This window comes from Phyllobates terribilis, unplaced genomic scaffold, assembly GCF_046119375.1.
Source record: "Phyllobates terribilis strain yellow unplaced genomic scaffold, ASM4611937v1 Scaffold_5__5_contigs__length_657084704, whole genome shotgun sequence".
Classification (NCBI taxonomy): domain Eukaryota; kingdom Metazoa; phylum Chordata; class Amphibia; order Anura; family Dendrobatidae; genus Phyllobates; species Phyllobates terribilis.
The window spans coordinates 249,335,183-249,360,609 of NW_027362765.1; the positions used below are offsets into that span (position 1 = coordinate 249,335,183).

The 25,427-nt window shown below is 40.4% G+C and overlaps 1 protein-coding gene across 5 annotated transcripts in view; it reads left to right on the top strand.

Moving 5' to 3' along the window:
- UNC13D (unc-13 homolog D) overlaps positions 1-25,427 on the top strand; it is a 102,346-nt gene that overhangs the window by 71,189 nt on the left and 5,730 nt on the right. For all 5 annotated transcript variants that reach the window (XM_073683988.1, XM_073683987.1, XM_073683989.1 and 2 more), the window contains 17 exons: positions 1,689-1,792; positions 3,600-3,717; positions 4,238-4,362; positions 7,224-7,314; positions 7,684-7,740; positions 9,224-9,321; positions 9,777-9,828; positions 9,943-10,073; positions 10,610-10,730; positions 13,684-13,827; positions 15,181-15,276; positions 18,884-19,090; positions 19,173-19,241; positions 19,354-19,433; positions 20,471-20,576; positions 21,113-21,184; positions 21,998-22,081. In XM_073683988.1, the coding sequence (XP_073540089.1) occupies positions 1,689-1,792; positions 3,600-3,717; positions 4,238-4,362; positions 7,224-7,314; positions 7,684-7,740; positions 9,224-9,321; positions 9,777-9,828; positions 9,943-10,073; positions 10,610-10,730; positions 13,684-13,827; positions 15,181-15,276; positions 18,884-19,090; positions 19,173-19,241; positions 19,354-19,433; positions 20,471-20,576; positions 21,113-21,184; positions 21,998-22,081 (1,755 nt within the window). The remainder of the gene's footprint in view (positions 1-1,688; positions 1,793-3,599; positions 3,718-4,237; positions 4,363-7,223; positions 7,315-7,683; positions 7,741-9,223; positions 9,322-9,776; positions 9,829-9,942; positions 10,074-10,609; positions 10,731-13,683; positions 13,828-15,180; positions 15,277-18,883; positions 19,091-19,172; positions 19,242-19,353; positions 19,434-20,470; positions 20,577-21,112; positions 21,185-21,997; positions 22,082-25,427) is intronic.

Below are 25,427 nucleotides of genomic sequence, written 5' to 3' on the forward strand. Positions count from 1 at the left end.
TTCTTAGCAGCTATTTTACCATGAAGGCCTGCTGCACAAAGTCTCCTCTTAACAGTTGTTGTAGAGATGTGTCTGCTGCTAGAACTCTGTGTGGCATTGACCTGGTCTCTAATCTGAGCTGCTGTTAACCTGCGATTTCTGAGGCTGGTGACTCGGATAAACTATCCTCAGAAGCAGAGGTGACTCTTGGTCTTCCTTTCCTGGGGCGGTCCTCATGTGAGCCAGTTTCTTTGTAGCGCTTGATGGTTTTTGCAACTGCACTTGGGGACATTTTCAAAGTTTTCCCAATTTTTCGGACTGACTGACCTTCATTTCTTAAAGTAATGATGGCCACTCGTTTTTCTTTACTTAGCTGTTTTTTTCTTGCCATAATACAAATTCTAACAGTCTATTCAGTAGGACTATTAGCTGTGTATCCACCAGACTTCTGCACAACACAACTGATGGTCCCAACCCCATTTATAAGGCAAGAAATCCCACTTATTAAACCTGACAGGGCACACCTGTGAAGTGAAAACCATTTCCGGTGACTACCTCTTGAAGCTCATCAAGAGAATGCCAAGAGTGTGCTAAGCAGTCATCGAAGCAAAAGGTGGCTACTTTGAAGAACCTAGAATATAAGACATATTTTCAGTTGTTTCACACTTTTTTGTTAAGTATACAATTTCACATGTGTTAATTCATAGTTTTGATGCCTTCAGTGTGAATGTACAATTTTCATAGTCATGAAAATACAGAAAAATCTTTAAATGAGAAGGTGTGTCCAAACTTTTGGTCTGTACTGTATATTAGAGAGATACTGTATCTATCCATCTGTATGTATATATATTTATTTTTATAGATTTATTTTTAATTGTGCAGTCCAGACAATAAATTGACAATATACAATATTAAAAATGCCTATGGAAGTGACCCACAAACCAATAAGTCAAATGTGCAGGATAGAAATATATGCAAATATAAAAACACTTTTATTCAACATCCATTAAAAATGATATATTCAAACAGTTTTATCAGCAGGAGATAATCACTAGAGGACTAGTAAACCTGCTGCCATGTAGTCCTCCAAATTTATGTGCTCTGTATAACCCTGCCACACCACTGATTGGCAGCTTTCTGCCTTTGAAAAGTGTACAGAAAGTTGCCAATCAGTGGTTTGGCGGGGTTATACAGAGCTCAGCATTCAGAGAACTGCTAGATCTGCAGCAGAGAACACTGTGATTTTATAAAAACTGCAGCATGTGATACATCTCTGGAATCACCGTCTCTGCTCCTCCGTCTTGTTGTTCTCAGATGGGTAACAAAATTCTGGTGTCAGAATACCTTTAATTTAGTCCTGTGACCTTTCACATTAAATTGGATTTGTATGCTGGAAAGTGCCAGATTTTATTTATATATAAAATAAGATATACAGTACAGACCAAAAGTTTGGACACACCTTCTCATTTAAAGAGTTTTCTGTATTTTCATGTCTATGAAAACTGTACATTCACAATGAAGACATCAAAACTGAATTAACACATGTGGAATGACTGATAAACTAGTACTAGTATGTTGTGTTGCATAGTAAACATATGACAGATAGATGACAACACAGTTTAGGATAGCATATTTCACTACTTCAAATATATACGTGGGTTTGTAATCTAATGTCTGTATACAGCATAACATTACCATTCTTACTCCAGGCCACTGGAACTACATGGGATGGGGAGATCAGCCCGCATGGAATGACCATTCTACACCTACATGCTTCCCAAAAAGACTTGTCTGAATTCCATCAAGGCCTGGCGTAAGTTACAAATTAATGTTTGCACGATACTGTATAGATAGTTAGAGTAACATCATGCAGGTTAGTGTAATGAAAAATTGGCAAAAAAACCACCAAAAACTTCACATAAAACAGGCACAAATGCAATAATGAATTCGGCCCCTTATGTATGATACTGCCCAAATAGAAAGTTTACACCTTCTCCTCATTGCTGTTAACTAAGTACCCGCTGCCAAAGTAACAGCTAGTAATGGAGAAAATATATATATATTTAGCTAGAGAATATCAGTTAGAGGCCCTTAGGCAAATGCGGGAGGAGCATACATCAATACCATACAGGACATAGGGTGCCACACATACAGCTATGTAAAAAAAGTCATGTAAAAGTGTCTTAACCCAGCCATGACTATAAGTTACTGTATATGAGGCCATTTGAAGGGATCAAGGACTGAAGGAGTCAAGAAATTCATATGAGGCCCCCACAGTTTGACCACCATTGACATAGACCATGATGCTAGGAGGACAGATAATGAGCATAGCTGATTGTTCCTATCTTAACCTGCATAAAGCTAAACCAGGTAGGTGATGAAAATGCTCCTTTTACTTTTCTTTAGAAAGTTTCTTTATGTACTTTCTCTTTTTCACTTTTTCCTTTCCTTGCTTATTGTAGCTTTACATTTGTTCTATATATAATAGGTCAATGATTTGTAGTGAACAGGAGGTTATTCATTCTATGGCTATGTTCACACGCAACGGTCATGCTGCAGCTTTAAAGCACATCAGCCCTGTGCCGCTGTGGTCTTTTCACTAATCATGGTGTGAAACCGCTTTTTCCCTGCAAGACTAATTGATTGTGAAGGGAAAGAATGTAAAGATAGCAGCGGCACAGGGCTGCTGAGGTTAAAAGACATAAAATGACCACTATGTGTGAACACAGCCTTAGGTCTCATGCCATATGCAGGGACGGCCTGCTGGACAGCTGCTGTATGCTGCCACAAGAGGCATCATATGTAAGGTTGTCAACTTTCCGTAAATTCTAGAAGTATAAAAAGAGGCAAGTTTCCATGAAAAATCTTTACTGATTTCATGGGTCTTTGGGGTTCATTGTGATAGTAATTATCATTATTTTACAGTTCACAATGACTACAGCCCATGTGACGATATCAGTATTTCAGACTGTGGAAATATATTACTTATCTTTATGATTACTTTTGTTTTTCCAGTGTGTTTGTAAAAAAAAGAAGACTGTCCATGATTTCTAAATGCACTATCCAGAGGAAAAATCAGGTTGGCAACCCTGACTATATGTCGGAGATATTCTGCCCTAAAAGCAATGTTTTTTGGGAAGGGTACCTCATTAATATACTATCTGATATAACGAGGCATTCAAAAGTACAATAGGGCTGCACAGAAACCTTTAGGAACCATAGTATAACCCTAAGCTACTTTGGAACTCTCATGAAACCAATGCTTAAATAGAACCTGTCATCACATCAAAAGTGACCAATTTTTTAATATTATTTATGTCCTGCTGTTCCTCTGAGTATCTCTGTAACTGTATGTATGGATTTAGAAAAACATAAAAACTGAAAATTTAGGGGAGCAGCAGGAATAAAATGAGAGTAGAAACTGGCCACTTTTGATTCGATGACAGGTCCACATTAAGGAAACATTATGGTCCCATCATTCAGGAGTTTCTGCTTCTTTCAAATTGATTATATCTCACATCCTATATGCTTCATGTACTCCCCTGTTTATCATTTTTTTACCTTTCCTCTCATGTATTCATTATATAGTAATTGTCCTTAGTAAATCTATGTCATTTCAGGCAGTGGCTGGCATACAGTAAACTATACCAGAGTCTGGAGTTCAGCAGTAGCTGCTTGCTGCATCATATTACAAGTATTGAATACCTCTGGGTTCAAGGACGGCTGCAGAATGAACAGGTAATCTTGGGAGGGTTGTTCCAGCAATGTGTCACTTACTGGGCTGCTTGCTGCAGTTTCAATAAAATCACTGTTTTATCAACAAGAGATTATCACTAGAGGACTACTTGTCTCCTGCCATGTAGTCCTCCTGCTTTGTGTGACCCACACCCCTACCACTGATTAGCAGCTTTCTGCCTATGCACAGTGCTCACAGAAAGCTGCCATTAAGTGGTGTGGGTGGGGTTATACAGAGCTCAGCAGTCAGAGAACTGGTAGATCTGCAGCAGAAAAACTGTGATTTTATCAAACAGCGGTACATAGTATATGGAACTAGGCCAGCTTCACACATCCAACTTTCATGGCCTGTGTATGGACCCCAAAGCCCGGACCAGTTGCGGGTCTACTGACCTAATATACAGTATGCTTTGTGACTGTTAAGTTCAGGTCCGGGCAAGGCGGTCCATACTTACTTGTAGCTGCTATCGTGCTTTCATGCGGAATAATTCAAACTTTTCTTTGCTTTGTTCCTAACTTGCAGAAAAATGAGTTGGCAGAATCATTTGACTCTTTATTGCAATATGGAGTGTCTCTTTTACAAAGGTATCGCATTGTCTTTCCACTGTCAGAATCTCGGTCTACAGAACGTCTGCAGGGTCTGCTCAGGTTAGTGATTAAATCTAAAGTTTAGGTTTCCATTTTACACAATATTCGATAAATATACCAGCAGTAAAATTAAATGTATTAGGGATACACTGTATAATATATATTAATATTGCTTGCTTTTGCCATCTATAAGGCCTGGTTTACATGGCACAATGATGGCCATTAAGTGACCACCAATTGGGTACATGCAAGTCAATCAGCTGTCATTTAATGACCGACGAACCTTCTATGAACACAGAAAGATTGTTATTACGATAGTTCTGTGTGCATAGGACCTCTCGGCAGCACAATACCTGCTAATACAAGATGATGAGCTGCCTGCTAATAAGAATGATTTTTAGGGATGCTTAAAAATCATTGCACCCGATGACCAAGCGTTTCGCTCATTCATCGGGTGATTACTGTTTCCAGTTTATTGGCCCATCTAAATTGACTTTAAGACCTATGTCACAATAAGAGTCTGTTCAGATTTAGATGTTTACTACACATCTGCTGTATGTGCCAGGAAACCTTTAAGCACAACCTCTGAATAAAATTATAGGTCACCCTAGGGTCTATTTGGCCTCCATTCGGGAGGTATGAGGTAGCAAATTTTTTTTCCACTGTGTAGGAAAGTGCCACAGACTGTACTTTCCCATGCAGCAGGGATGTCAAACTCAAACACACCGAGGGCCAAAATTTAAAACTTGGACAAAGTCACAGGTCAACAAATATACAATATAATGGGCCCCACAAAGTCCTCCATACGGAATAATGGTCCCGCATAGTCCTCCATACAAAATATTGGGCCCCACATAGTCCTCAATACAGAATAATGGGCACCACATAGTCCTCCATACAGAACAATGGCCCCACATAGTCCTCCATACAGAATAATGGCCCGACATAGTCCTCCATACAGAATAATGGGTCCCACATAGTCCTCCATACAGAGTAATGGTCCCACATAGTCCTCCATACAGTATAATGGGTCCCACATAGTCTTCCATACAGAATAATGGACCCACATAGTCCTCCATACAGAATAATGGCCCTATATAGTCCTCCATACAGAATAATGGCCCCCACATAGTCCTCCATACAGTATAATGGCCCCACATAGTCCTCCATATAGAATAAGGGCCCCACATAGTCCTCCATATAGAATAATGGCCCCACATAGTCCTCCATACAGAATAATGGGCACCACATAGTCCTCCATATAGAATAAGGGCCCCACATAGTCCTCCATACAGTATTATGGCCCCACATAGTCCTCCATACAGAATAATGGGCCCCACATATTCCTCCATACAGAATAATGGGCCCCACATAGTGCTTCATACAGTATAATGGCCCCACATAGTCCTCCATACAGTATTATGGGCACCACATAGTCCTCCTTACAGAATAATGGGCCCCACATAGTGCTTCATACAGTATAATTGCCCCACATAGTCCTCCATATAGAATAATGGCCCCACATAGTCCTCCATACAGTATTATGGGCACCACATAGTCCTCCATACATAATAATGGCCCCACATAGTCCTCCATACAGTATTATGGACACCACATAGTCCTCCATACATAATAATGACCCCACATAGGGGTGGTGATTCTGATGTTGTGGGCCAAACAAAACTACCCTGTAGGCCAGATTTGGCCCACAGGCCCGAGTTTGACATGTATGCTATACAGTATGATGCTTTTTATTATTTCCAAGTGTTTTGCAATTTTCAAATGTGAATATCGAAAAATAATTCATCCAAGTAAAACATGAATTTTACAGGAATAACTGTGACTCTTTCAATATAACGGCTCATCCCAAGCCCTGTTCACATATAGTCACTACAATGAAAATAGATTAAAATCAGTATAAATTGATAAACAGAAAATAACAGTTATAGAGCACATGAATTTATCATATATGAAATATAAGGAGATTATTCTCCATAAGTACAGTATATATATATATAGATAGAACATATTTTGTAAATCTAGGTATAGGGCACATACAGTACATGATAACGTTCAGAGTTTACTAAATACGGAGAAGAGAATAAATTTGAGAGTTCAGGTAAGTATAACCAAAAGCCTGGTCAAAATTTGTAAAAAGGTACTACTCATCAGTGACAAGTGGAAAAAAGATCCCCAGGAGAGAACACTAAAGGCTGCTAGTATTAGGAATTCAGGCAGGATCTGCTCACAAGGTATGTCAGCTCAATGTGGTGTGTCAGCTTGGTGAGACCAGGGGCTTTAAACAGCTCACAAGGATAGGAAGAGGAGGGGTTAATTATATATGCAAGGTACAAAGTATCTTATTAAACACTCAAACTTCCAGTTTTAATATGGCTGTAGCAATAGAAGGAGCAATCATTGTCAATATGTAATTGTCTGTACTAGGCAAGGGATGTTATTAGGGATATCATGTGATGCACGGCGTGTGACTTGGCCAGAAAACAGTGACGTAAAACGCGTCACCGTGGTGCGTTGCTGTTAACATTACGCGCGACATGTAACTAAGGGGTAGGTGGAGCTGCCGTGACATGTCTTGCTATACTACAGAACATCGAGACTGTAATGCATCCTGTATGTGAAGTATGTGTGGTACTAGGGGAACGCCAATGGCGTCCTATAAGCATGTATTAAAAGGCAACTGGGTACAAGAATGGACAATAAGATGCAGTGTGGAAACAAGAAGGGTAAGGAAATTTATATTGAGAAAGAAAGTGGAACAAGATATGGGGTCAATTAAGCGATTACATATGCAAAAAAGAAGTAGGAGCCTAATTTTTTTTAAATTATTCCAACTGAAAATTTGTATATACTGTATTGTATTATTTGTATTCTCATCTGAACATTAATTCTTCTAAATATAGAGTTCTGATACAAATGTGTAAGACCAAGGCATTCAGAGAGCTGTGCTCCTCTACTCCCAACTTACAGGACAGAGTGATCGAGGCCATCAAGGTAAAACCTATTTGTAACAGGAACCAAAAAATAACCTACTGTTTTAATTTTGTTTCATTGGACCCTTTGTGCTTTTGACAGCTTTTATCTGTTTTCCTGGCCATGTAGCATGTGTCACAATGTTTGCTAAGACATAACATACACCCTTTGATCAGACAATTATAGGATATCCTATGGATTGCTACTCTGTCCGCCCCTACATTACACAGACAGCCATTAATTTGAATAGACACATGTAATACATCATTTTACCTAGAGAGGGCACTGCAGGGGAATTGGGCAGCCAATAACAAATTGGCCGGATTGCCTGGGATAATGGTGGGGAAAACCTTTCACTTGATCTTTTTTTTTTTTAATTCTTTGATACAGACTGGAACTCGAGAGTGGTTTGATCTGAAGAGACAACATCTACAACCAATGATACAGGTACTGAAAAGATAAGCACAAAAAGGAAATACTGTATATGTAGGTACAGTATATAATGTCAGTATTCTCCATTTACTTCTCCATCTTCCACATTTTGGCTTTTTGCAAAAGTACTCTTTTGGTTGACAATTTATATTTTATGTGCTTTTAAAGAGAACTCTTTCGTCTGTAAAAATGTAGAATCTGGTTGTCTGTACCCTTTAAAAACTAAGGCTCCAATACACTTTTTACACATGTTTATGACAACTAAAATGTTTTATATCCAGATGTTTTCCCAGCAATGGTGTAAGGAGATGGACATACTGCTCATGTTCCCCCTTGAAGAACACGCGTATTACTGTATTGTATAACGTGAACTGTGATATGCGTTAATAGTGTTAGTATTGTGTTCTGCCCGACAGTAGGGAGAGTTAGGGTTAATATTTGGGACTAGCCCAGAGTGGGAGGGGGTTAAGGGGAAGGGATAGTGACAGTTTCCTGTCAGGGAGGCAGATAGGGCCCAGCGTGCAGTAAAATCGGATCTGTGGTCTTACTAGTGAGCTGAGCCGCGTGACGTGGGTGTCCCTGACGTGCGTGGAGACCAAGGCAATGGATAGCATGATCCTGAACAAAGAGACAGGAAAAGAGAGAAGTGACCGAAGGACAGAGGGATGCACTGGAGACGGGTCCTGGGACAGGATGCCTAGCATTACGGGTCTGAGTATATAATTTAGAGACAATGGCCCAGGATGGAACAGAGAAAGTAAGACGAGAAGGCACCCTGGTGGGAGTTCCAAGGCGTCCGAAACAGAGAAGCTAAGTACTGGCCATATTTGCAAACTAGTTCCCTTAAGATCGAAGAGGAAAGGAACCGTAGGTTGAGAAAAGGACTCTTACTTACTGGACTGTAGTACTGTGCTGGGTAGTGGTGAAGATATAGGACTGAGCGAGGAAGAACAGAGTCATTCTGAGAAGGACAGGAAAAATGTATGTGAAGATGTTGAACATGCTCTATGCGTTAAAGGAAACATTCGTGAACTAGTGCACCCGCTATCTACTGTACATAGTTCCCACCAAGTTGCGGTTTAGAAAAAGACTGTTTATTGTAGGTTGGTGGTCTCCCTGGTGGTCCTGGCCAGCCGAAGTCTCTGGCATCATGCTGCCTGCTAGGACAAAGCGCCCCCACAGCACAAGTTCACACACCCAGCCAGGACCCCCATCTTCATGTAACATGCTGGGGCATAAGAGACGAGTATCTCACCCACGACTACCGCCCCGTGCCACGTTACAATGGATTCACGCAATTGTCTGAAGTATGATCAGGAACATCACACGCAAATAGAAGCAGTTGTGATAATATAATTAGGGGGAATTGCTATTTTAGGAATTACCTAAATATATTCTAATAGTCTCTTCTTGCCTTGCACATGACTTTATATTTTTTCTAGTCTGCTCTTCCCTCTTCTTTCACAAATCTTATAGTATTTATAATTAATTCCATTAGGGCTACGAAGAAAACATGAAGTCTTTGATAGTACTGGTGGCCGATGTCACAGCTGATCTGAAGAATTGTCACAAGACATTGAACAAGTGTTTTTTCAAGTAAGGAAAGGAAAGTAAGAAAGTACAGATTGTACTTTACATTTCATGCTGGGTGGATTCTTTATTCTATGTCAAAATAAGGTCTGAGGTCTAGCCACAGCCCAATGGGCGATGCTTACCTGATAGGCGATGATTACCTTTAAACACTAGGTCATTTTCTTATGATAGCTTCGCTTTAATGCCTGCATAGGGCTTACTGTTGATTAACATTTTGGGAGGTGTCATCATTACCCTAATCCTTACAGAAAGCTGATCCATTGTAGAAGCTCAGATTCACTATTTTCTCATGTTTTGGATTTTTGGTTTGTTATTTTTGCCAACTTTAAGAAGATTAGAAAAGAAACATAATAGTAATAAAATTATTGTATACAATACATTGCCTGAAACCTCCATTGATATTAGTATCGTCTACATTTCTTCATTTTTCTTAAACATTACATCTGACTCTGTCGCAGCACTATTAAGGTGGACGTTTTCAGCCTGACCTTCCAGGAGCTGGAGGAGCTGGTATGTATCTCCGGATAGTCACTTCTCAGACTCCACACGTTGTTATAACTTGGATCTTCTTCCAATATGTTTGTTTCTCTTGTGTAACCAGAATATATATTATTTTTTTGTCAGGTCTCCGAGCAATTGATCTGTCAGCTTCCACCTGCTAACCACAACTCTCGCCATCAGCTCTCTGAACTCTTGTACCAACTTTACCTTACTCTACGTGAGCTTCACAAACTCCAAGATCAACTTCCAACAAGGTGACCACCCAATATGGCTCTCTGCTATCATGCAAAGTCATATTACCCAGAGATTTAACTTTTAGAGTTGACTTGCAACAGCAGACAAAATTCTTGGTTAGGGGTCTAATCCTGGACAACCCCTTTAAAGTTCCTTCATCTCATGGTAAAATCTGCAACATGGCTCTCCAGGTATTATATATCAATTATAGCATTAGTTTCTTCATATGGGCCAAAGGATTATTTTAGGACCCCTCATGCTCCAGGGCTCTGGTGTAGATTGAGTTTCCTGGGCCTTCATGTAAATTGTGTACCAGAGCCATCAATCCATCACGTTCTCTAACATGACCTAAGCTTTTTTGGGCCTAATGAGGAACCAAGGTATGGGTTCAACAGCAGTCTTGGCGCCCCTATAGCTTTGCCTCTTGTCAATATCATTGGGTCAGAGTAGAACAGCTAGACTCAACAGCTCTATAGAATTTCACTGCACAATTTTGTAATGTTTCCAATCAATGTACCAAGTTTCCATATCTTAAATTAGATTCTTCTTTTCTTAGGGATGGCTCTTCCCCGCTGTTTGATTTTCATCGCAAGTTTTCTGACTGTTTACCTAGTTGGCTGCAGAAGGCATATTCAACCGCTCTCGAGAGGGTCCAAAGAGCTGTGCAAATAGATCTGGTGAGGTGCTGCAGGAGTAGATAATACTAAATCTATTATATTTCAAACCTTATCCCCTAGCTGCAAACATGATTATATACTTTTATTCTTTGCCCTAAAATCTGTACATGTCAGTCTAAACAATGTTAAAGAACATTGGTCACCAGATTTTATACAAACTGCATACATTAATAAATAGACTTCTTAGACCTGATGGTGTACTTACTTTGAAAATCTATGTCATAAAGGCTGTTTGGTTCTTTTTTAGAAGTTTGAGTCCAACAAGGGAACTCAAGTGTAAGTATACTAAAAGATAAACTCAATCTACTCAATGTAGTCCCACCTACCCTGACTGATAAGTTGCAGCTTGTACTAACCAGTGTGAGATTTCAGCAGCAGGAGGGAAAAGGGATACAGAGGTGCTTGTCATTCAGAATAAGGGACAGAGACTACGTTTAGTTCATTAAAAATATAAATTGACATGAATATTCAGAGTAAGCACACCAACCTCATCAGGTCTACAAGATCTGTTTAGTAATATATACACTGCTCAAAAAAATAAAGGGAACACTCAAATAACACATCCTAGATCTGAATGAATGAAATATTCTCATTGAAAACTTTGTTATGTACAAAGTTGAATGTGCTGACAACAAAATCACACAAAAATCACCAATGGAAATCAAATTTATGACCCAATGGAGGCCTGGATTTGGAGTCACCCCCAAAATTAAAGTGGAAAAACACACTACAGATTGATCCAACTTTGATGTAATGTCCTTAAAACAAGTCAAAATGAGGCTCAGTATTATGTGTGGCCTCCACGTGCCTGTATGATCTCCCTACAATGCCTGGGCATGCTCCTGATGAGGTTGCGGATGGTCTCCTGTGAGATCTCCTCCCAGACCTCAATTAAAGCATCCGCCAACTCCTGGACAGTCTGTGGTGCAACGTGACGTTGGTGGATGGAGCGAGACATGATGTACCAGATGTGCGCAATTGGATTCAGGTCTGGGGAACGGGCGGGCCACTCCATAGCTTCAATGCCTTCATTTTGCAGGAACTGCTGACACACTCCAGCCACATGAGGTCTGGCATTGTCCTGAATTAGGAGGAACCCAGGGCCAACCGCACCAGCATATGGTCTCACAAGGGGTCTGAGTATCTCATCTCAGTACCTAATGGCAGTCAGGCTACCTCTGGCGAGCACATGGAGGGCTGTGTGGCCCTCCAAAGAAAAGCCACCCCACACCAGTACTGACCCACTGCCAAACCGGTCATGCTGAAGGATGTTGCAGGCAGCAGATCGCTCTCCACAACGTCTCCAGACTCTGTCACATGTGCTCAGTGTTAACCTGCTTTTATCTGTGAAGAGCACATGGCTCCAGTGGCGACTTTGCCAACCCTGGTGTTCTGTGGCAAATGCAAAGCGTCCTGCATGGTGTTGGGCTGTGAGCACAACCCCCATCTGTGGACGTCGGGCCCTCATACCACCCTCATGGAGTCGGTTTCTAACCGTTTGTGCAGACACATGCTCATTTGTGGCCTGCTGGAGGTCATTTTGCAGAGCTCTGGCAGTGCTCCTCCTGTTCCTCCTTGCACAAAGGCAGAGGTAGCGGTCCTGCTGCTGGGTTGTTGCCCTCCTACGGCCCCCTCCACGTCTCCTGGTGTACTGGCCTGTCTCCTGGTAGCGCCTCCAGCCTCTGGACACTACGCTGACAGACACAGCAAACCTTCTTGCCACAGCTCGCACTGATGTGCCATCCTGGATGAACTGCACTACCTGAGCAACTTCTGTGGGTTGTAGAGTCCATCTCGTGCTACCACGAGTGTGAAAGCACAACCAACATTCAAAAGTGATCAAAACATCAGCCAGAAAGCATTGGTACTGAGATGTGGTCTGTGGTTCCCACCTGCAGAACCACTCCTTTATTGAGTGTGTCTTGATAATTGCCAATAATTTCCATCTATTGCCTATTCCATTTGCACAACAGCATGTGAAATTGATTGTCAATCAGTGTTGCTTCCTAAGTGGACAGTTTGATTTCACACAAGTTTGAATTACTTGGAGTTATATTCCGTTGTTTAAGTGTTCCCTTTATTTTTTTGAGCAGTGTATATTGTTAAACCTATCCTTTTTTACTCTTATGTAAATCTGGTCAAAATTATATTCAGCCATTATTGAGATATCTGTTTTGGGGAAAAATTGATGAATTCCTTTGTGACGATCATTAAAACCCTTGTATAGATTTTCCCTTTGCTTTCTCTCAGTTTTTTTTAGGAAATCTAGTAATACCGTGATATGGGAACAAGAGAAGTACTACTGTTTGAGCAGTTTTCAATACAATCAGTATTTTATCAGCAGTAGTTTATCATTGCAGGACTAGGTCTTATGGGAAAGGAAGACCAGCTAATTTGTGTGACCCCCGCCTCCACCATTGATTGGCAATTTCTTGGCATTGTACAGTGTACACCAGAAGCTGCCAATAAGAGGTGTGGCAGGATTATACATAGCTCAGCATTCATAGCACTGCTACATCTGCAGAAGATAAAACTGGGATTCTATCAAAACTACATCAAGCAGTCTTGAAAATGATACATCACTGGAATCTGCCTCTATGTCATACTGCTCTCAGATAACATATAAAAAGCTGCTGACAGATTCTCTTTAAGAAGCGGGTTATAAGAGATCTTAATACTGTCATACACATCAGATTAAAATCGTCTGAACCCGCTGATATTAGCGGGATCACTCGACAGGTTAATGTGTATGGGGGTTTCCTGACTTTTGAGAGAGATAGTTGTCAGATGAAGCATCATTCAGCCAACAGCTATCAAATCTGTATGGGTGTAATTCATTTTGACATACAAATCAGATAAAAGTTGGTCATACCCAAAGATTTGCTGTGCACCATTCACCTACCATAGAGGTCCCGGTATGTGATTAGTATGGTAACTCTGGTTCTTCCTTCAGCTGGTTCCATTATCAGAATTACAGAAACACAGTGCTTCCACAGTGGATCTGTCCACATGCTACACTCAGATTGGACGCACATGGCAGCAGCTGGCATGGCCTGACCCAGAGGAGGCATTTATGATCATGGTGAAGTTTACGGAGGTAAGAATTGTGGTTGTACTGAAAAAATAAGAGACCTGGGGTACAGGGATAAAGATCAAAAACTATATTATGTTGTAATAAGTGCAATCCCCATAATTATTGTGATCCAAGAATAGTGGTTTATTCTACAGATTTCCCAATGATTGGTATACTGCAGAGATCTGAATGTGTTTTGAAAGACATTTGAAAGACCCTATATAGTACATAAGGCAACATTGATTGGCTAGAACTGTCACACAATATGGATGGGATCACCACTGGAAAAGAGTAAAGAGGACCAGGGTCTATATTTCACTTTGAAAACTAAAGTGTATTCTCCAAAACACACTTTCATATTCAATGACAATACTTTATGGAAAACTAAAGGAATGGCAGTGGTATAGTGTGGGGGGTGACCGCCCCCAAAGCCATACATTTTTCCCCACCTTCCCCCCATCATCTTTCCGGCCACAATGCAGGGTGCTGATAACTGCAAGCACAATTGGTGCTCTCCTGGAGCTGCTTATGAAGAGCACAACATCCGCGATGAGTTTGTCTGATGAATTCTGCATAAAAAGCAACTGAATTTACAAAGCTCAGTATAATGAAGTGAGATTTGTCATCTCAGTCACTGCCTATGCAGAGTGCAGCAGTCGATGACACTGATGCGCTCTGCATAGGCAGTGATGGAGATGACAGAAGGTTAGCACGTAATGAAAAACACTTTTACACTTTTTCTAATGCTAACTGTGGTTAGGGCTAGGGATTGCTTTAAGATAAGTGTTAGACTTAATGCTAGGGCTAGGCTTTGGTGCTGTCTCATACCCCTAATAGCAGCAAACCACACAGTCGCTATAGGGGACCCTGCCCTGGCGTCACACCTTCAATGGTATCAGTTGAAAACAATGGTGGACCAGGGAGCAGTCAACTCCCTGTTTCATCAAACACTCTGTGCTTCTTGAGTTAGGGTTTGGCTGAGGTCCAGGGCTTGGTCTAGTCTTTGGCCTAGAGATTTGGTTAGGGTTAGGGTAAGATTTAGGGCTAGGATTAGGGATAGGGCTAGAGAAATAAAATTGTTACATATGAAAAAAACTTGTATGTTTAACTTCTTACTTACAAAATTTCACCAAAAAACAAAAAAGTGAGATGTCATTACATAAACACAAATTACATCAGTATTTTCCTTAAATTACAATACATGTACTTTGGGGATAAGGGTGGAATGTACAGTAACAGTTCACAGGTGAAAGTGGTGCAAAATATTAGCCTTGCCCCAGGCATTGGCAATACATGCTATATGCCACAGAGTTATGCCATCCTGAATACTACCATTGTTCATTTCAACTTAGTCAAACATCTTCATTTCTTCCACAGGATATGTGCCGTATCGCTGTTATGTACTGCACAATGATTAAGCACAGAGCCGAGGATGTGTCCGATATCAGAGATGCTGGGCAGGCGGCAAACAAGGTAAATGCGGATAACATTATTTCTTTATAATCAATGGGAAAATAATGTACCATCATATGTTTTTATTTCCATACTGAGGAATGTTCATTTGTTCATTTGTTCTCTATATGCTATATTTTTACATGGACAATTTTCCAACTATACATGTTCTATTATATTCAATTCCGAGTATGATCATAGCAAAAACATAATTTTTTCTTGATGAAAACTTGGCACAAGTTGTGAATATATTATTTTCTATATAAAGGGCCACCATGCTTACAATGTCATGCACATGAACATTTAAGGAGTTGTCAACTACTTTCACATCCGCAGCATAGGGCATCAATGTATGATCGGCCGAGGTCCCGCGTGCGGCACCCCCGCCGATCAGCTGTTATCGGTGCCGGCGGTGGCGGTCGGAAGTCCTTACCTGCAGTGCTTCACCGTCAAGCTGTAGTGGCCGGCACTTGTTACTGAACATCCGCCTCCTATTCAATTTAATGGGAGGCGGATGTGTAGTACCCTGCTGTGGCCACTACAGATGGACGGCCAAGCACCGTAGGTAAGCATTTCCGGCCAGCGGCCGCCGTCGCTGATAACAGCTGATCGGTGGGGGTGCCGACTGCGGGACGCCGGCTGATCATACATTGATGCCCTATCCTGTGAAAGTAGTGGACAACTCCTTTCAGTATTTTACTCCGTTACAAAGCACTAAGCTGGCCATACGCTCCACACAGTGGTATCTTCTGACAACTTACGGTCCAGCGTACATGGGTTTTGCTTGGGGGAAGTAGAGTAATACAGCTCCGCCAACAGTTTATAAAAAATTTAGTTTGTGTCACTGTTTTCTGAGACACCCATCTTTTTTATTTTTCTGCCAATGAAGCTGTATGAGGACTTGTGTTTTTTTTTCATCAGCAGTTTTTATTGCCGTTTTTGGCGGAGGTGCTGTGACCAAAAAATGTAAAATTTTTCTTTTTTTTCTTTACTCTGTTTACCCGGTGGGTTTAATAATTTTCGATTTTGATAGATTGGACTTTTATGAATGTGCCAAATATTCCTATTTTATTTTATTTTTCCAGAATGGAAAATTTAGCTGAATAAACCCCTTCACTCCCGGGCAGTTTTACGTGTTTCGTTTTTTTACTCTCCTTCTTCCAACAGCTATAATTTTTTTATTTGTCTGTCAATATAGGACTTGTTTTTTGTAGGATGAGTTGTACTTTTGAATGACACCATTAATTTTACCATATAGTGTACTGGAAAACATAAAAAAATTCAAAGTGCAGTGAAATTGCAAAAAAAGTGCAATTCCACAATTGTTTTTTGTTTTTTTTATTTACCATGTTCACTATATGGTAAAACTGACCTGATAATATGATTCCCCAGGTCAGTATGAGTATGCAGATACCAAACTTGTATAGGTTCTTTTTCATTTAAAGGGGTTTTCCCACAAACAAAAGTTCATTTTAAAAATTGTCTGTGTGACCGTGTACGGAACATACCACAGCTCCTGGACAGGGGAGGAAGGAAGAGAGTATACAGATATTACAGCAGGGGATCACTGAGGATTCATTTTGTGAGGTAAAATATTTCACTGTCTGTTTTTAAACAAAATTTTTCCTCACAAAATGAGTCCTCTGTGATCCCCTGCTGTAATGTCTGTATTGTCTTTTGCTTCCTCCCCTGCCCAGGAGATGTGGTATGTTCCGTACACAGTTAGACAAAGCCAATTTTTAAAATGAACGGGAGGAGGGAGGAGCTAGAAGCAGAGCTCCTCCCCCTTCTATCTAGATAGGAGAAGAGACCTACTACTGATAAGATTCTATCTCTGTAATGGGAAAGTGTCTTCACTGGATACAGATTTTACCTCAGAATTGAGAATTTTGATAATGACTGATCAATTCTGGCAGAGAAAGAAGGAAATCTCTCTGATATGATATATTACAAAGTTGCTTATTTTCATCTGTACTATTGATTTATGAAATAAAAATGAAATGACGATTACTCTTTAAACCTGCGATTGCTTGATTTCTTGCACAGTTTACTTTAGTATTGAGGTAAACGATTAAATAACAACCTCTTATGAGGCCTCAGGCTGGGCTTCATAGGAGTACCCAGATCACAGTAATGGGGAACTTGAGTAGTCCCTCGATATCAATGGTAACTCATCAGTACCCTTTGAATGTGTTATGGTTGTAGTGGGAGAAATGAGCACTGTAATGGACCCCTCGCAGGATCAAACCGCTCAAATGCCACAGTCTGACACTGACAGTAGCATCTTAGTGGTTGAACTTTAGCGATCGGAACAGCTCCTGACCAGCTCTATGTACCCACACCCAGTGTTTTAAATTCAAGGGGTTAAATTCACACTCCCCAAACCGTGTTTTACCCTGACATTGTCTGATTTAAGAGAGTCGGGTGCCCCCTTACACATTAGATGGTCCCAGAGATATCGGATTTGTGTGTCTTTATTCTAAGGCATACGTGTCAAACTCTGGCCCGTGGGCCAAATCTGACCCGCAGGGTAATTATATTTGGCTCTCAAGACCAGAACCATCACCCCTATGTGAGGCCATTATACTGTATGGAGGACTATGTGGGGCCATTATTCTGTATGGAAGACTATGTGGGGGCCATTATATTGTATGGAGGACTATGTGGGGGCCCATTATTCTGTATGGAGGACTATGTGGGGGCCCATTATACTGTATGGAGAACTATGTGGGGGCCATTATATTGTATGGAAAGCTATGTGGAGCCATTATACTGTATGGAGGACTTTGTGGGGCCCATTATTCTATATGGAGGATTATGTGGGGCCCATTCAGTATAATGGGCCCCACATAATTCTCCATATAGAATAATGGGCCCCACAAAGTCCTCCATACAGTATAATGGCCCCGCATAGCTTTCCATACAGAAAAATGGGCCCCACATAGTCCTCCATAATTCTGTATGGAAAGCTATGCAGGGCCATTATACTGTATGGAGGACTATGTGGGGCCCATTATACTGTATGGAGGACTATGTGGGGCCCATTATACTGTATGGAGGACTATGTGGAGCACATTATACTGTATGGAGGACTATGTGGGGCCATTATTCTGTATGGAAAGCTATGCGGGGCCATTATACTGTATGGAGGATTATGTGGGGCCCATTATTCTATATGGAGGACTTTGTGGGGCTCATTATACTGTATACTGGTTAGCCCGCGACTTTGTCCAAGTTTTTCATTTTGGCTCTCTGTGTGTTTGAGTTTGACATCCCTTTTCTAATGTGTATGGGGCCAATCAATAAGGAGAAATACAAGAGACAAAGGACACGATTAGTTTGTTTGAATATATAAATGATCCATGCAAATAAAATGGTAAAAACCAAATCCATGTAAAGTCCCTTTGAAACACAAGAAGGCACTTTGCCTATCCAGAGAAAAAAAAGGTTTATTCCAAGGCTCCGATATGTATTTTTCCAGCTTTACAATGTAGATTCCTAAATGGATGGATAGTTTATTAAGAAATGTAATTATATAACCCCCTGAATGAAACCTCCTAATTTCCTTCCACTGTGACATTCCCTCTGAACCTTACTACTCTCTTACCTATGACCGCACTTTTCTCAGCTTTGTCTAGTGGTGAACAATATTGAGCAGCTGCGGCTGGTGGTGCGCTCTCTGCCTGAGAAACTAAATTGGGCATCACTAGAGGAGCAAACACGGGCGCTCATAAGTGAGGCGCAGTTTCAGCACACTCTCTATGACCAGCTGAAGAGCGCTGTGGCGTGCCTGGATCGAGAGATTCGAGGTGTGGTGCAGGCTCTTGCTCAAAAAGTAAGTTTGGTTATTTTATGTATTGACCCTTTTTTTCTTCTATATTTTATCTGTGTTTTTTTTCTTCTTTATTTTATCACAGCTTGACTCTGGCATTGCCAAACATCTCCACTCCATAGCCAATGCTAGTGATTCCCGGGATCCCAATGATGTGAGTCTCATTCGTAGCTAACTCTTCTTTGTGATGTATCTATGTGTCCTAATGCTAAATATGTATAATTTTAGCCTTTATTTAATGTTAATTTGTGCCTTGAATTATGCAGAGCATTGTACCAATGATGAAGTTTTTGGAATCAGAGTTACAATATATGAACCAGAACCTAGTGCAGGAAAACTTTAATTGGTAAGTGACCCATATTACTTAAAATACCATAAATCGTAGATAAAACCTGGTATATGCTCAGATTGGAAATAACGGCCAGATCGCTAGGCCTCCTGACTTGAGCTAAGTGCTTCATGACCGTATATGAGGCAGTTAGTACAGATCAGGAGACCTGGTGGTTGAGGTTCCTGATCCAAGAATGGTCCATAAACAAGAACTGTATAGATGGTAAGTTTTTAAGTTAGTTGTACTGCAGAACAGCTGCAGTGCCGGTCCTGTAGTGAAATTCACAATGGATATTTTTTACAATGTATGCATGAGATTTCTTAAACTGTCATTTACAATGCTGAACTTGTAAAACACAGTGGATTTTATGCAAGTGAATAGATCCTCTGTATTTTCGCTATGTGGGAACTTGCCCGGTTTAGATGCTTGGTTTAGAAATAACATTTCAAATATCGTATTAAGAAGAGAGTCCTTCATTTTAGACCCTCATCATTTAATCATAGTTGAAAGCGGCCACAAAGAATGACTCTTTGAATAACCCGGCCTGTGCATGCATGATACAGATTGCAAATTGATTTAATTGTGCACCATCCCAAGCTGTATTTCACCCATAGTGTGGCTGCAGGACAGTAAACCCTTGCTGCCATGTTCCCCTTCATACAGCTGATTGCGGAGGACCCAGATGCAGGACACTTTGTGATCAGCTTACTTCTAAGGGACCCTTTAAAGAGAATCTGTCAGGGAGATCGCAAATTTCATAGACAATACTAGGAGACTGCCTCATATACCCTGTAGGGGAAATTGGAGTCTTTCCTGTTGGCAATCATCTGTGCAGGAGAACAAGGCAGAAAGGCCAAAAAACTGCACATGACAATCATTAATGTACCGGCCATACATGTGAGTCCTCTGATCACCTACACAAAACAATTTATAGGATAAAAAGACTTAAAACTAACTTTCCTTTTAAGACCTCTACAATCACAAATTCATAGTGATGCACCATAGTTTCCAGATGTCAACTTTTGTCCATTTTTGTTTTATTCCTTTTACAGCCTCTTGTCTCTGCTTTGGTCCCACATCCTTACAGTCATCTCCAACCTGTCCAGCCACATCACCCCTTCTGTCCGATACTACCAGAGGCTCGTTTCAGCGCTTAAGGTAATTCTTCACTTTTGGAACATATATGTCGGTATACACACTGACTGTGATCAGTTTCACTAAGCTGATCAGGGTAGTAAACACAATAATTCACTATATAATGTGAAAGACCAACATGTGTATATCTGCATCACATTAGGAAATGTCATAGAAGTACCCCCACATAGGACTTGCAATAGTGCCCTCCTCCATAACAGTGCCAGTCACACTGTGCCATTAGCAGAACACCCTCATAAAACTGCAAGCTCTTAGCAAGAGTAGGTAGTACTCCTTCTTATGTGGTTCTAGATGCGCAGCAAACAAATATTCAATGCTGACCCTTAGCCACAAATGTGATAATGATAGCGGTCAGAGAGGGAGTACGTCAGGATGTCAACTTGCAAACTGGTGAACCAAACTGGAATCCCAGTTTACTCTCCCCCTTTGTGTAGACCCATTCACATACTGTACATGCCAATAAATTTATCAATATAGGGCATTTCAAACCTTCTTTATGACTTTATATATTTGATTGCCAGAATTTTCTGTTCCTCTAGAACTTGGAGTCATGTTTCCATGCAGGGGGCTGTGGGCTGTCATTAGAAAGCCTCCACACTGCGACATTCATTGTAAGTAAAGATGTTATTTTAATGAATGTTATATATAAAAAACATGGTGTACAAAATAATATGAAACAGAGAGGATATGTAGCTGCAATGCAAGATACAAGACTGGTTTACAGAAGGGCGGCTTTCCATCATGTCTCTTTACGTCCAGAATCCTGTGCTAATGTAAAAACAAGCAACTTTGTAATGTACCTCTTATTAAAAGTCCTCTCCTTTTTTCAAGAAAACATTTTTTCATTTTATTGCGTACTGCTCGTTACCTAGTTTATCAGCCACTTCTGTAGTAATCAGAGGTTGCTGGTTTTCTAAGGAAGGAGAGCACGCTTACAAGCTCTTTGCAATAGAGCTTGCAAGAGCTGTGATGAAATTGATCGAATTACTAGATCCGGCCAGCTTCAGTGTCCATGTGGTCCATTGTTGATGTAGAGGCAAAGCTGGCCTACTTGCATCAGAGAAGAAAGCACAGTTCAAGTCAAGCTCAAACCATCAATGTTCAGGAGTGCAAGCAGGAAGCTAGGAGTCTGGGGAGCAGTGCTCTCCTGAAGAAAGATGATGAGAATAACCCTTTAATTTATTAATATATGGTTCTATAGTTGCCAGAGCTCAATTTTTCTTATATAAAGCTATACATCCTTTGTACAGACATTTAAAAGTGCCTTCACCCTCACTGCCTCTAGTTGTTGTGGATACCAAACCTCCTTTTTTTTAATTAACTATACATAATATAATGTAGCTAGTGTCAAATGGTGAACCTCCTCAATCTACTTGTACAAAATCCTTTGTTTTACCGTATTCCCGTGTTTCCTCTTCCTACAGACCCTAGAACAGGATCTTGACCTTTGTTCCTCCAGTACTCGGAAACTAATAGAGCGTTACTATCAGCAGAAGATTCAGCAGCAGGTAAAAGGACCAAACACAAGATGCTCATATTCTCATTGTGCTGCAAAGTTACATGCAGAAGTACTTAGTTTCACAGCTAAATTTGTAGACTCTACATAATCCTGGATCTAAGGTAGCTGATCAGTACAGCAACATGTCAGCCGATAAAATTATATGTTCTTCCACAGGCAGAAAAATCAAACCATAGATGTCCAAAACTTAAGTTATGTGTAACAATGAGAAATGACAAAGGGAAAAAGTATTGAACACATGAAGAAAGACAGGTGCAAAAAGCCATGGAAAGTCATGACACCAGCTGTAATCGATCAGTAATTGGAAAATAATCCTGCAATTTAGTGAAAAATATCAGCTGGTTCAACTAATGGCCTATAAAAAGATGTCTCATTACCAAGGTGTCACACAAGAAACATCTCATTAAAGGTAAAACCAGTGAGCTGTCTCAAGAGCTTCTCAATCTCATTGTTGCAAAATATACTGCTGGCATTGGTTACAGAAGAATTTCTAAACTACTGAAGGTGCCAGTGAGCACTGTTGGAGCCATAATCCTGAAGTGGAAAGAATATAATATCACCATAAACCAGCCACGACCAGGTACTTCCTGCAAGATTTCAGACAGAGGAGTGAAACTAATTATCAGAAGAGTTGTCCAAGAGCCAAGGACCATCTTTGGAGAGCTACAGAAAGACCTTGAATCAGCAGGTACAATTGTTTCAAAGAAAACTATAAGTAATGCATTCAACCTCCATGGCCTGTATGTACGGTCACCACACAAGACTCCATTGCTTAACAAAAAACATGTTCAATCGCGTTTAAAGTTTGCTCAACATCATTTAGACAAGTCTGTGAAATACTGGGGGAATATAGTCTGGTCAGATGAGACCAAAATTTAACTCTTTGGATCCCATAATACACACCGTTTTTGGAGGTCAAAAAGCACAGCATATCACTCCAAAAGCACTATACCAACAATGAAGTTCGGAGGTGGGAACACCTTGGTGTGGGGCTGTTTTTCAACATATGGCACTGTCAGACTTCATATAATTGAAGGAAGGATGAATAGACAAATGTACCAAGACATTCTTGATAAAAATCTGCTGCCATCCACTAGGATGATGAAGATGAAACAAGGGTGGGAATTTCAGCAAGACAATGATCCAAAACACACAGCCAAGGAAACTCTCACTTGGTTTCAGAGAAAGAAAGTAAAGCTGCCAGAATGGCCCAGCCAATCACCTGATCTAAATCCAAGAGAAAATGTATGGAAGGAACTGAAGCTCAGAGTTCATAGGAGGAGCCCACAGAACCTTCAGGATTTGAAAAGTGTTTGTTTGGAAGAATGATCCAAAATGAGACCTGAGCAATGCATGCGACTAGTTTCTCCATACAGGAGGAGTCTTGAAGTCGTCATCACCAACAAAGGCTTTTGTTCAAAGTCTTAATTAAATTTCACTAAGCGCATTCAATACTTTTTTCCTCTGTCATCTCTCATTATTAAATAAAACATGGAAAGTTTGTGGTCCATATTCGCATTGCCAGCTTGTGAAGAATCGTCGGACGCCAGAAGTATTATAAAGTAATGGCTTATTTTATTTTTCTACGCGTTTCAAAATGTAACCCACTTCTTCAGGAAATAAAAAAACATTGATGAAGAAGAAGTGGGTTGTACTTTGAAACACGTAGAAAAATAAAATAAACAGTTATTTTATAATACTTCTGGCATCCAACACTTCTTCCCAAGCTGGCAGGGCGGATATGGACCACAGACTTTTCATGTCTTATTTGCTCTTCTGGTGAAATCACCCATGGATCCGCAACAGCCTTTCAACACTGGATCAGGTCAGCATATTTCGATACAATTTCTGATATTTTTTCTCATCAGCTTTTTTTGCAATTTCTCATTATTACACATAACTTGATTTATTGACATCTATGGTTTAATTTCTTTGCCTGTGTGGATTGGATGGATTGTTACCAACAACTGGTGAGAATTTCATGTCAATAGCACTTTTAGAAATATAGTTACTTAGAAAATTGGTGACGTGTTGAATACTTATTTCACCCGCTATATGTGTGTAGTTATAGTTACATTTAAATATATAAAGCGATATAAAAAGTTTACACACCCATTAAAATGCAGGTTAATAGCGTTATAAAGGTGCCTGGCTGCTGTAATAAAAGTTCAGCACCCAGGAGAAAATTAACTTTATTTCACCCATGAGCGACCTTCTTTCAGTCATATAGGCATGCTGGCGCAACTTCACTATACTGTGAGCGGTGGCTCTAAGCAAGCCCCAGCACTTTGACTGACAGCCAGCTCTACACTGATGCACTGCAAAGCCATTCTTTTGTTGGTTTGGAGGCATGCTTAGGGTTGTTGTCGTGCCAAAAGCTGAAATTCATCTTCAGATTTTTTAGCAGATGCCTGAAGGTTTTGTTGCAAAATTGACTGATACTTGGAACTTTTCATAATTCCCCTCACCTTGTCTAAAGTCTCAGTTCCAGCTGCCAAAAAAACAGTTCCAAGGCATTATGCTGTCTCTTCCATGATTCACTATGAGTATGGTGTTATTTTGGTGATGTATAGTGTTGACTTTACTCCAAACATACCTTTTGGAATTATGACCAAAAAGTACAACCTTGTTCTCATCAGACAATAACACGTTTTCCCACAGGCTTTTGGCAGACTTGATGTAGGTTTTGACAAAACATAGCTGGGGTTGGACAGTTTTCTTTGTAAGAAAAGGCTTTCATCTTGCCAACCTACCCCACAGGTCAGACATATGAAGAACATAGGAGATTGTTGTCACATGCAGTATACAACTAGTACTTGCTAGAAATTCCTCCATCTTCTTTAATGTTGTATTGGCCACTTGGCAGCCTCCAGGATCAATTTTCTTCTCGTCTTTTCATCAATTTTTGAGGGATGTCCAGTTCTAGGTTGTGCCAAATTTAAGCCAATTCTTGATGACTGTCTTCACAGTGTTACATGGTATATCTAATACCTTGGTATTTTTTTGTACCCTTCTCCTGACTGATAATTTTCAACAGTGAGATCCCTTTGCTGTTTTGTAAGCTGTTTATGGACTATGACTTTTGCGGTATAGTACAACTAAAGAAATGTCAGGAAAATCCTACTAGAACAGCTGAGGTTTTGATGGGGTTAATCAGAATCACAATGAAAGATGTCAGATGTGTACTAACTACTATTCAACATGAGCTTTAATGTGATTCTAATTCTGCTCACAACCACATTCTAATTATAAGAGGGTGTGCACACTTATGCAATCATATTTTATTTTGTTATTTTTATTTTCCCTCTCAAAAAGATTTCAGTTTGTTTCAATAG